Below are 11,679 nucleotides of genomic sequence, written 5' to 3'. Positions count from 1 at the left end.
CTATCATTCCTCGCCCTGATTTGTGTTTCTAGTCTGGTCCTGTACAAACAGAATTGACACAACAATCAGTATCCTTTACCATAGCCTCCCCATACATCCAATGCACTTTTAATATAATAAACTTTATTTGTATAGCACTTTTCATACATAGAATGCAGCTCAAAGTGCTTCACAGGGCAGGACACAAAAATAAAATACAATAAAACACAAGTAGTTAAAATGATAGAACAATAGCAGAGAACAAAACCGAATATAAGAACATAAAATAAATAAAAACACATAAAAAAATAAAACTCAACTAAAAGCAAGGGTGAAGAGGTGAGTCTTGAGTTGAGATTAAAAAATGTCTACAGAGGGTGCGTGTCTGAGCTCGAATGGAAGTTTATTCCAGGCTGTTGGGCCATAGAAGCAAAAAGCTGCCTCACCGTACTTTTTTGTGCACATTCTTTTAGGCACTTCAAGTAGGCCAGCGTTGGAGGACCTGAGGGGGCGGCTAGGGACATATCTAGGTAGGCAGTCACGGAGGTACGGAGGTGCGAGACCATTGAGAGCTTTATAGACAAGTAACAGAATTTTAAAGTCAATCCTGAAAACAACCGGAAGCCAGTGCAGTGATGCCAAAACTGGAGTAATATGTTCTCTCATCTTAGTTCTAGTTAAAACTCTAGCTGCTGCATTTTGGACAAGTTGTAATCTGTCAGTCGTTTTCTTAGGCAGTCCTGAAAAGAGTGCATTGCAGTAGTCAAGCCGAGAAAAAACAAAGGCGTGGATTAGCGTTTTTGCATCGTCCAAGGACAAATAGGATCTGATCCGTGCAATATTTCTAAGGTGAAAAAAAGCAATCTTGGTAACATGATTAATGTGTGAATAAAAATTCAATTCAGAATCAATAATAACCCCCAGGTTCTTTACTGTACTGTTACTTTCTACAGTCAGGTTGCCAAGTCTGCTAATTATTGATTATTTTTGCTCGCTAGAACCGATTATGAGAACTTCTGTCTTATCCTCATTTAGTTTGAGAAAGTTCTCACTCATCCAACATTTGATGCTAGACAGACAGGTCAACAGCGGGTCTAAAGCACAGGGATCATCTGGGGCCACAGCAAGATATAGTTGGGTATCATCAGCATAGAAATGAAAATTGACTCCGTGATTGGTAATGAGTTCGCCCAATGGCAGAATGTACAAGGAGAACAGCAGAGGACCAAGAATCGAGCCTTGTGGGACACCAGAACTGATGTCGTGTTTGTCTGAGTCAAACTCGGCTAGATTGACAAAGTAACTTCTGTTTGAAAGGTAGGAGGAGAACCAGGACAGGGCCGTACCAGACAGGCCTATCCAGTGCTCCAGACGCTGTATTAAAATTGAATGATCAATCGAGTCAAATGCAGCCGTTAAATCTAGAAGTAGGAGAACGGATACATGTTTCTTGTCAGCAGACACCCTAAGATCATTCATTACTTTTACAAGGGCAGTTTCTGTGCTATGATTTTTCCTAAAGCCAGATTGGAATTTGTTGTGCACATCATTGCTCTGTAGAAATACATCCAATTGATGAGAGATGCATTTCTCCAAAACCTTGCCCAGAAAGGGCAGATTCGAAATGGGTCGATAGTTACCCAAAACAGAGGGATCCAGATTATGTTTCTTTAGTAGGGGCCTGACTACGGCCGTCTTCAGTGAGTCTGGGAAGACGCCTGTCTGTAGCTTTTCATACATGTACAGTATGTGCACAATGCCAAATCAATGTCATCACAAACACATACTGTATGTTGGGAGGTAGGGTTTAACTTGTACCTCCCAGTGGTCATTTGCGCTCCACTGATCTCCCTTTCTAGTTTTAGTGTGGGTCAAGGAGCCATCTCACGCTCACCTGATGAATCGTACCCATTTCGCACATCTTCAATCACTACTTGCTTCAATACACGATTATTCTAGAATCACAGGGATAATGAATGACCTTTGTCTCAGACCAGTTGGTTGCCTGCTTGGAGGTATAAAATAAATTGGACTTTCACTTTTCACATCATCTAGGAGAGTTGCAAAAACAAAAATAATAATAATGGAAGAGATTGAAGAAGAGATCTAGCGTTTGACCCGCACGGAGGGTATAATTCTGCTAAATCAGTATGGAACGCTCGGCATGGACTTTCTTTCTTCTAGTGAGGAATGGATACGTGTCTACATCTTAATGTAAAACAAAATGGCAACTGCAGAATTCTCCTTTAAGCTGATGACCCTAGCCAACATTAGCCTGGATCCAGCCCAAAGAGGTCGTAGATGTATATATTGAACAACATCGGGGAAAGGACAGAGCCCTGGGGGACGCCATTCCTCAATCTTCTCAGCCTGCTTTGCTGACCATCGCTGGTCCGCAGGATGAATCTGTGGTTTGACAGCATCTCCATGATGAAGTTCACCTGTGGATCATCCTCTCCAGGATCTTAAATGTTGACGCAGAGCAGTGAGATGGGTCTGTAGGCCTTGGGGTCTTCTGCAGGTTTGTTAGCAGGGCTATGACAGAAGCACGACGCCAGGTCTTGGGGAGCTTGGACCTCCGGAAACACGACGAGAAGAATGCACAGAGCCAGGCAGATGTAGTTGCACTTTGGTAGATCGCAAACTCTGGGTGGATGTTATCGTGTCCTGGTGACTTGCCTTGCTTCAGCTTGCTGGATGGCCTCTCTTGAGCTCAGCTGTTGAGAAGTCTCTTGAAAGGTTGGCATTGGCCTAGCCGCCCTAGAGAGAGAAGAAACCTCTCGATGTCAGGCGGGCGAAGTTCTTGTCGGCTCCAGGGAACCGGCCGTTCTTGAGGAGCTGGGACGAGATGGCATCTGCTGTCACCGCCGGACATGTGGGAGGTGATGTTTTTCTACCAGTCAGCTGGTTAATGGTCTGCCACGTTTTGCGGCTGGAGTGGGTGAAATCGACTGACTCTAGTCCATCTAGCTTTATGGGTGGCGTCCAGCTTTTGTTGAAGTGCCGATGCCGTCACATCCACCTCTTCCCTCCAGCTAGCCTGTTGGTGGTCGTGCAAAAGGTGGCAGGCTGGCAGCATATGGGATGAATCCCATATAATGACTTTCACATTTTGAGTAATATTACATTTACTATTTAAAAAAAAAGGAACTAGTTACTATTTTCACAAGGCTTGGTGGTACCGAGTGTTTAATTATAATGGACCAGGTTGGGATGGAGTTGATTTGCAGGCTGCTGATCTAGTCTAGATCGGAGCGGATACGGAAACGATGCGCACTTGTATGCGGAATAGCTGGCCTTAAACAGTCTGGAACAAACTGGGTATTGTGACTTTTGGGGACAAAAGATGCAATAACAATGTAAAGTAATAAGTAACAAGTTACTTTTGGCTGGGAGTAATACTTTTTTTTAATTCGTTTTTGAGTAACCTTTCCAACACTGGTAATAGGACACCAAACATGGATTCATATCCATGTGTATGTATGGCAGCACTCACCATTGTGAGAGGAGGAAGTGGAATAGTTGTGAACTTGTGACCGAATAGGTGTTGCCAAAGAGGACAGTCATGAATCTGATACATCCAACACAGACTCTGCTCTGAGAACAGCTCTGTAAGTGAATAGGAGAGGGGAGAGAGAAGATGAACACAAGACACATGACACCACTGACACCATGTGAACCTCCAAGATTCACAGTTTAGCTGTTGTCCTTCAGTCTCATGGGGGACACATTTTGAACAAAACACAATTTACCAGGAGTTGCTCTTACCATCTCCTGGAATGATTTTGATTATTTTGTGTTGACTTAGCAAAGATCTAATAATAATGGATTGCATTTTTATAGCATATTTTGATGCACAGAGTGCTTAGTCAACATGCTTACAAGTGCATTCATTCATACATTAGGAGGTGAAGCGGCAAACAGTCAACGCCTGCGTCCTCACTTATCACTCCAATGGTGGAAAGCTACCATGCGAGGCACCGACCGACTCATTGGAGGCAATGTGGGGTCCCACTGATCATTGGACGACCTGCTCTACAGCCGCCCCAATATCTACCATGGTCAAATGTTTGCATTGAAGAAAATGAATCGAATGTGGGATTAGCTGGCAGGTTCTACTTGTAAAACATTGCCTTGTACTTAAACCAGCAGCATACACTGTTGATGACCATATCATTTGTGTAGTACAATGAATCCACCAGCCATTCTTCCATACTGTCCAAACAAAGCCAACTGGTGTTGTAACTGAGAAAGATGACTAGTGGTTTTCATCTCATATCACAAATTATTCATGTGAAGTGTCTACTCAACGTCATCTTCTTCTGTACCAGCAATAGTGCCAGGAGATAAACTCTAACACACTTGATGCTGGTATGGCTTTGTCAGGCAGCATAGATAATAAAGCAATAGTCAATTACTAGTGACAGTCATGCCTAATGCAGCATACTCATTTCACTTCCTAATTAATTAACATGTATAAGTGAATGACTAAAAGAGCGAGGAGACACAGTGAAATGAAGCCAGGAGAACTAGGTCCGTTTTTACCAGTTTTTTTGTGTTTCTTTAATGAACCCTGATTACACGTTTAATTACAAATGAAAGATGAAAAGATAAGGAGAGAAACAGAAGTACAGATGCTTCCCCCTATACATGACGAGCGCCAGTCTCTCCCTCTCTGTCCGTCCTTGCTCAACAGTGACCGTTTGCTAGCGAGGAGGACCGGGAGGAGATCTAAGGAGACGGTGAACATTTTTCAAAATAATACAACGGTTAAACAATACAATACAATGCTTTTTTCTCCTTTTCTTTACAGAAATCCCCACCCCTCAAAATGGAAAAAATATATATACACGAGATCCAAGAAAGAAAAATACAAATGAGAACAAAGTTTTTTTTTTTAACAACAACGTGATGGGGTTATATGGACCCCCTCCCCTCTTCTTTTCTCCATGGTAACAAGGTTACCGGGTTAACCGGAGAGCTTTGGAAAACCATAATAGGCTTCTTGTGAAGTGATGTAGCAAAGCTAACTTATATGACAGGAGGGAGATAAAACTAATTCATAACAACCAGATGATCTTGGGAGAAGAGGTGGGCCCTAGGCAAGTGGGTACAAAATTAATCAAAAAATAGTTAATGTTAATAATAGAATAATTACAATAGCAACAGTAATACATATTGGAAAATATATAAGAAAATTATAAAATAAAAAATAAAACAGCAATGAGACTGAGGGAAGTAATTAACATGTCGGGAAAAGGTTAAGTATTTTCTATCCGTCTTCAATAGAGCCATTAGCAAAGCCTAGTTGCTCAATAGCATGCATCGTGTGTCGAAAATCGGTCATATTTGACAAGCCACTGTATGAATGAGGCTTATGGCAGTGCAGGCGCGACAGTTGGTTATGGGACCTCAGTCAAATTGGATTCGACAGTGAATTTCTCCCTTGTGTCACAGATGGGTCGGGGTTGCGGCCAAAGAACAATTTAAATGGTTTCAGATACAGAAAAGTACACTTTGTTACTGAATTGACACTTAAAATACTTGTTTGTGATTGTCTAAACTTTCCATCACTATTGCTGGTGTATGTGCAAACCGAACCCACCTGGGACGCAAGGTAAAAAAAAATGCTGGGGATTAGATCAAAATGATGTTATCCTGGCACTCTTGAGCAGGGCAAGCTCTACTCAATCGGAAGGAATAAAATAAATCTCAAACCGGATTTCAGTTCATTACTCAGGATAGAGAGCCTGAAGACATTGTATATTTTTTATCTTAAAGAGCACTTTAATGCCCACTGGATGTCACCACATGAAACTGACTGCACACATGGAAATTTAAGCTTTTTCCAAATGCTCTGGACTATCAGCCGATACCATTTGACCTAAGTCTGTTCAGGAAAACAACTAAACCACTCCAGCCAAAACCTTATTTGACCATGCTTCTCGGAGCTATGTTCAGTGGCTTTGTGTGTATATTCTGTTTGTTAAAGAAGGGTGTTTCACCACTCGCAACGAGTCGACTACCCACATCACGGGAAACCCCTCTCTCTCCACTCCTTTCCGAGGTTGTGTGACGTCATTTCCTGTGTGCGCGCGTGTGGTTTCTATGGTTACGCCGTCTACACAAGCGGGGGTGTCTGATGTCGTATGTGTGAAGTCATGTTCCTTAACTCACTCCCTAACCATATAGCATGTCAGTGCGTTTTCTTTGCTTGTCTGTACATATTATGGGTAGGTCCTCTTCAGACCGATCCCCATGAACACAAAAGTTCACAAAGCTGCTTGAGAGAACAGTCAGTCCAAGCTTAAAAGTAAACTCCACATGTCCTTAACAGTAGTCCTAAGAGCCTCCAAGTCGCCCTGCTTTTTTTTCCTTCTCTCCCCCATTGAGGGGAAGAGGTTGTGACACAGATGGACACCTGCTTAATGTCTGTGTGCAGTCCATCTACAGCCTGGGGCGTTCCAGGAACAACAAGCCCATTACCAGGTCCCCATTATGAGCTCAAAGCCTCAGTCTCCGTCTTTTATACAGAGCCTAGTGGGAATAGCTTGTGCAAACATTTCTTAGCATTTTTTTAACTACTTGGGAGGCCCAGGTGGGTTTGGAGGGTAGTGAAAAGGGACGACGCATTGAGAATGTTTGGGGGGGGACGGGGGGGACCACAGTAAATTATGCAAATGTAAATTCTACATGCTTTTCCGTGGCTGGCTTGCCTACCTGACACGATGAGAATAGCACTGATGTGGTTTAGACCCAACCCACATGTTATGCCGCAGTGTAGTAAAAACAAAAAAAATGAAAACGTTATTTGTACATAATACTCAACCCACATTTGGTTACATGTTTGCAGAGTACACTGTCAATCATTTGTCCTGAACTCGCCCCGTCCTCCTTCCCCTGAATACACACAATACCTGCATTATTATTATACAACAACAAAAAACTACATATCTGAATTTGGTGGCTGGGAGAAGGCAGAGGCTGCATCATACGGATAATATATGCCTTAACAATATATACCTTAGCCATTAAAAATAGTAGGCTTTTCCTGATTTGTATCAAATTACCGTACTGAAATATAACATTTGTTTTCAATATATATTTCAATAAAATATATATGTATTTTTTACTTGTATGTCTCTTTTATAAAAAAGAAGGCAAGGTGGTACAGTCAGTGTGTGCGTCTGTCTGCATTGTTAAAACCTTAGCTTGGCGGGAGTAGGTAGTCACTGAAAATATATCTTAAAAAAGGCACAATCTTATATGGAATTCTTTGTTCGTTAAAAAGGGGCAATATTTCTTACTCTCACTGATAAAATGGTCTTGTGGTTTAACATCTTACTCGAAGGTTCGCCTGAGTTAGCCTTGAGGCTCCACATTCATATCATGGTTCCTGCTCTCCGCAGACAAATCATCTCAGAATGGTCGAGTCCCTGTCCTCATAACATCATATAAACATGTTAGATACGGCTATCATCTCAACCAAAACAGATAAAATAAAGAAAATAATTAAAAACCCCTCAGATCACGGCAAATGCCCTTAAAAATCAGCATCCAAAAATACTGTCCACGCTCCTTAAGAGGCACTAGTGTCCTTAGATGGAAGGAATACAAGTCTGTACAACAGTGGGGAGCAAAATAAAAGGTATTGTACGCAAGAGCACACTGCCAGTCGCCTCAGCCTGCTCCCTCTTTTTCAAAGATTGTACCAAGTCACTGATAACAAGAGAGCACACACATCTGAGTGGTGTACTCCGAGACGTGCCTCTCAAGGACCTGATGTTTCACATCAAACTTTGGGTCCAGTTTAAAATTGATGTCCATTAACTACAAGACGACTTTGTGCCACGGCAGAAGAGACCAATGAAGTCTGAAAGATTCCGGCGGCGCAACTGTTCCATAAAATATATTAAGGCCTGACGGACATCTTTTCAAGGGTTTGGTTCAAGTGTACATTGGGATCACTCAATGGCCATGCTCGTGCTGCCACCATGGCAAGTGTTCAATGTGGCAATCGGTAATAGAGAGATCGGTATGGGCCACAGGAGGACATCAAAGTGAAGACCTTTGCAAATCCCTCATTTGCAACGCCATCTTGACTCCTGAATCTGTTCAGTTCATGCACATCTGCAGATGTATAGGTCAGTCAGAATTGTACATTGTGGGCTATGGGCAGAGGAAAGGACTATCAAGAATGCCTAGTTGACAGAGAGCTCACTCCCCTCAACCCCGTGAATGTCTCTTAAGTTGTTCACTCATAAAAAGGCCAGAACTGAAGAGTTCCTTCACTCCCCAGTCCACAAGATCAGTTTGTCCAAGGTTCCACTTTGATCATTCAACTTGTAAATGACTGGTGGTGGTTGTGACAACGAAACCTCTGCGTTTTACTTTAAGTAACATTAAGGTCTGTTTGCATGCGCGCGTGTGTGTGTGTGTATGTGTGTGTTTGTGTTGAGGTCAACTGAATCATAAAGGGTCAGCAATTCATTACATTTAATTTCGATTACTTAATACACTTGTAATATATCCGTCTGGATTGAAAGACGATATGAACAAGGCTTGCACTTTGGGATGGGATGATTGACAAATCCACACCGGCTAGATATGAAATATGGTGCACATTTACCAAGCTAGCAACCAAAGTACGTCCACTGAGAACATTTCCGATAATAGTGATGATAGAGCCCAAAAGGCATCCCTGACAGACTACCTTCTGTGGAATGACTGGCATGGCTGGGACTAAGAGGGCTAAGAGACATTGGAAAGGCAGTGGGCAATGTCTAAGTGCCTTAGACACGAAGGGATTAAAAATATAAGTCATTAAATAGGCTAGGTATGGTTCACTTATTTCATACTAGTGTTTACATCTGCAGCCATTCTATTCTGCCTGCTGTGTTTAAGTTGAATAAGGTGTCTTGGTTAAAAAAGAAAGAAAGAAAAAGGCAATATGTCTCACCTCTCAACCTGTGAGGCAACATAGGCACTTTGTTTTTCTCAAAAAATCTGTGTGCGCGTGCATGTGTGTACTTGTGTGTCTTATGTTTAGCGAGTGTGTCGAGAACAATTCCAGAGCTGTGTTTGTATGCAAGTAGAGAACCCTGGTGTGTGTGCGTGTGTGTGTCTGTCTCAGCACCCTGTGTTTTCCAGAGAGAGTTGTGCCGTAGCTCTCTGCAGCTCTGAGCTTGCTCTGCGCTGGGTGGGTGGAGGTGGCAACACCACCCCTAAGGTGACAGCTCCCCCTCTTCCTCCGTTCTCCACCTCTCCTCCTCTCCTCCTCTCAATGCCCTCTTCCTCCTGTTTCTCTGCCCGGACCTTCTTGTCCTCTGCCTCGTCCCTCTCTCCCTCAGCCTCCATCTTTTGGTCTTCACTCCAGCGGCGTTTGAAGCGCAGCTTGAGCGGGATGCAGGGGCTGATGGGAGATGACCCTGGACCCGGACTGGGCTCGCTCTTCAGGCTGGCAAGAGGGAATGCCGGGACGCCGACCAGGGTCGGGGTGGCGGGTGTCTTGAACACGTCTTCGTCCTCCTCCAGGTCCTCAGAGTTGATGTGAGGTTGCCGCAGTGGGAGAGCAGGGTGGGGGTGGTGAGGAGCAGGAGGAAGAGGCGCAGCGCCGTTGGTCTGGTGGTGGTGAGGATGATGATGGTGGAGGAGGAGGCGGCGGTGGTGGTGGGGGTGGAGGTGGTGAGAGGAATGGGTGAAGACGTCGCCTTCATCGTCCTCGTCGTTGTCGTGGTGACGAAGGTCCTCGTCCTCGCTGATGTCCGTCACCTCCACGTCGTCCTCTGAATCGATGTCAGAGATCGGCTCCACCTGGGGTCATACAAGCATTTAGAAAATAAAATTAGCTCCATTTAAGCTTTTGCTTAAAACATTATTTTTAATAGAGACTGCACGCAATTGATTTACGCACTAACCGGAAAAATGTCACGACTTCTGCATCTTCCATTGATCTTACCTTGATCTTAGGGGGTCCCACAGCAGAACCAGAGTAGGCAGAGGACTGGCTGGAGGAAGAGGAGCCTAGAGATGTACTTCCTCCATCCCTCTGCTTGCGGCCCAGGGGTGGCGGCTGCAGCTTGAACTTGAACGGTGACGGGTGCTGCTGCGCTAGCCCCTCCTCCCCCCCTCCTCCCGGCTGCGGCTCCCGGCTCAGCGAATGGGGGAGTGGCAGGGGCGGGCCATGAAGGTGATGGGCGGCCGGCTTCTCTGGGGCGGGGCGGTGGGGCTGAGGGACGATAATATTGGGGTAGTGGAAGAAGGCACGAGGACTGAGGTGATAATTGTAGACGGACTGGTGGTGCGCCTGCAGGTAGCGCTTCATGTCCTCCTGGTTGAAGGAGAAGTGGGAGCCCAGCATGGGGGAGGAGAGAGACGGGGATGGGGTGTAGGGCAGGTGAGAGCTGGGGGTCATGGAGAGGGCCGGGGACAGATTGGGAGCCAGAAGGCCTCCGGGGCCCGGCAGTGGGGAGACGGGGAACGGGGACCCCAGGGACTCGCTGTGGACCCTAGGGGCTGGCCTCGGGAGGTTGGGTGCCCCTCCGTAGACCCTGAACAGAGAGTCATGAGTGAGGCGGGGATGGATCAGGCTCCTGTAGGCTCTCTCTGCGCCCCCTAGGCCTCGATCATCTGCCCCCACGGCCTCCTCCAGCTCGGAGTTGGTGGAGGTGCCGTCGCTGCAGTCGCTGACAGAACCGCGTGCCATGCGGCGGGCCACGCTGCTGAACATGCCCGGGCTGCGCAGGTCCTCGTTGGGGGACAGCACATCGGACGGAGTGGAGGGCGGGAAGCGGAAGTGGGTGCCTCCACTGGGTACAGGAGGGGCACTCTGGGGGACGCCACGACCTGCAAGAGAGAAAGAAAGAAATTAGTTGGGGACGAAGGAGGGTTAGGGACACGATTTTGAACGGGAATTATTGCATATATAAAAGAAAGTAGAGAGTGAAATCAGGAATCAAGAACATATAAAGACCCTGAAATTGAGGAAAAGGCTAGGTGAAGGTGCAAGTGTGTACCCATGTGTCACAAACATTAAACTGAGTCAGTGACGTACAGAAAACAACTCTGGGACACACTAAAGCCTCGTTTATGCTTGCCATATCTCCGCTCTCTAGGCCTGCAGCGAGTAGAGGGGGAGACGAGATAAAGGCAAGTTTGTCTGTTGCATCCGTTCGCATTAACTCCAGATCTTAGCTTGATGTAGTCTAATTCAGGGGCAGTAGCGAGCCCCTACAACACACAGCAAACGGTAGAAGGAAGACGTGCCGTGAGCAACAGTATACTGTATCGGCTATGATCATTTGCAGAGACGGTAGCTAAATGTCCATGAAAATTGTACATTTCCTAGCGTCTATCGTAGTCCGAAGTGACTGTTACTTGTTTTTCAATGTGTTTCGGCTGTTTCCCCAACAATTCACTCATACTTCATCACCATCTCAACGGCTCTTAGCTGGCGGGGAAGCGTTGAAGAGGTGCACCAAATATTACGGTTCTGCTCAACTTCATGCAAATGAGAAGCATACTTGCCAGGCGACAGCCAATAACCATGTAGCAACCATTTTTTGTCAATGTCGAGTCGACACCACTTTAGAGGTGGACAGTTTAACCTGACTGCTGAATGCATTCACTAATATAGATATCAAATAATTAATATAACTAAGATAAAATAGATTATTGTTGTCTTTTTACGACTAAATTGCA

At 45.2% G+C, this 11,679-nt stretch overlaps 1 protein-coding gene across 1 annotated transcript in view; it reads right to left on the bottom strand.

Moving 5' to 3' along the window:
• Window positions 1–4,513: 4,513 nt before the first annotated feature.
• The window catches only part of erf (Ets2 repressor factor), a 39,715-nt gene continuing 32,549 nt past the window's right edge, over window positions 4,514–11,679 (bottom strand). Inside the window, exons 4-5 of the mRNA XM_083782142.1 lie at window positions 9,938–10,824; window positions 4,514–9,792 (exon numbers count right to left, since the gene is read on the bottom strand). Of these exons, the coding sequence (XP_083638268.1) occupies window positions 9,109–9,792; window positions 9,938–10,824 (1,571 nt within the window). The 3' untranslated portion in view covers window positions 4,514–9,108. The remainder of the gene's footprint in view (window positions 9,793–9,937; window positions 10,825–11,679) is intronic.

This window comes from Protomyctophum parallelum, assembly GCF_964188405.1.
Source record: "Protomyctophum parallelum genome assembly, chromosome: 1".
Lineage (NCBI taxonomy): Eukaryota > Metazoa > Chordata > Actinopteri > Myctophiformes > Myctophidae > Protomyctophum > Protomyctophum parallelum.
Note: the sequence above shows the minus strand (reverse complement) of the source record. Positions and strands in the feature narration are given on the sequence as shown.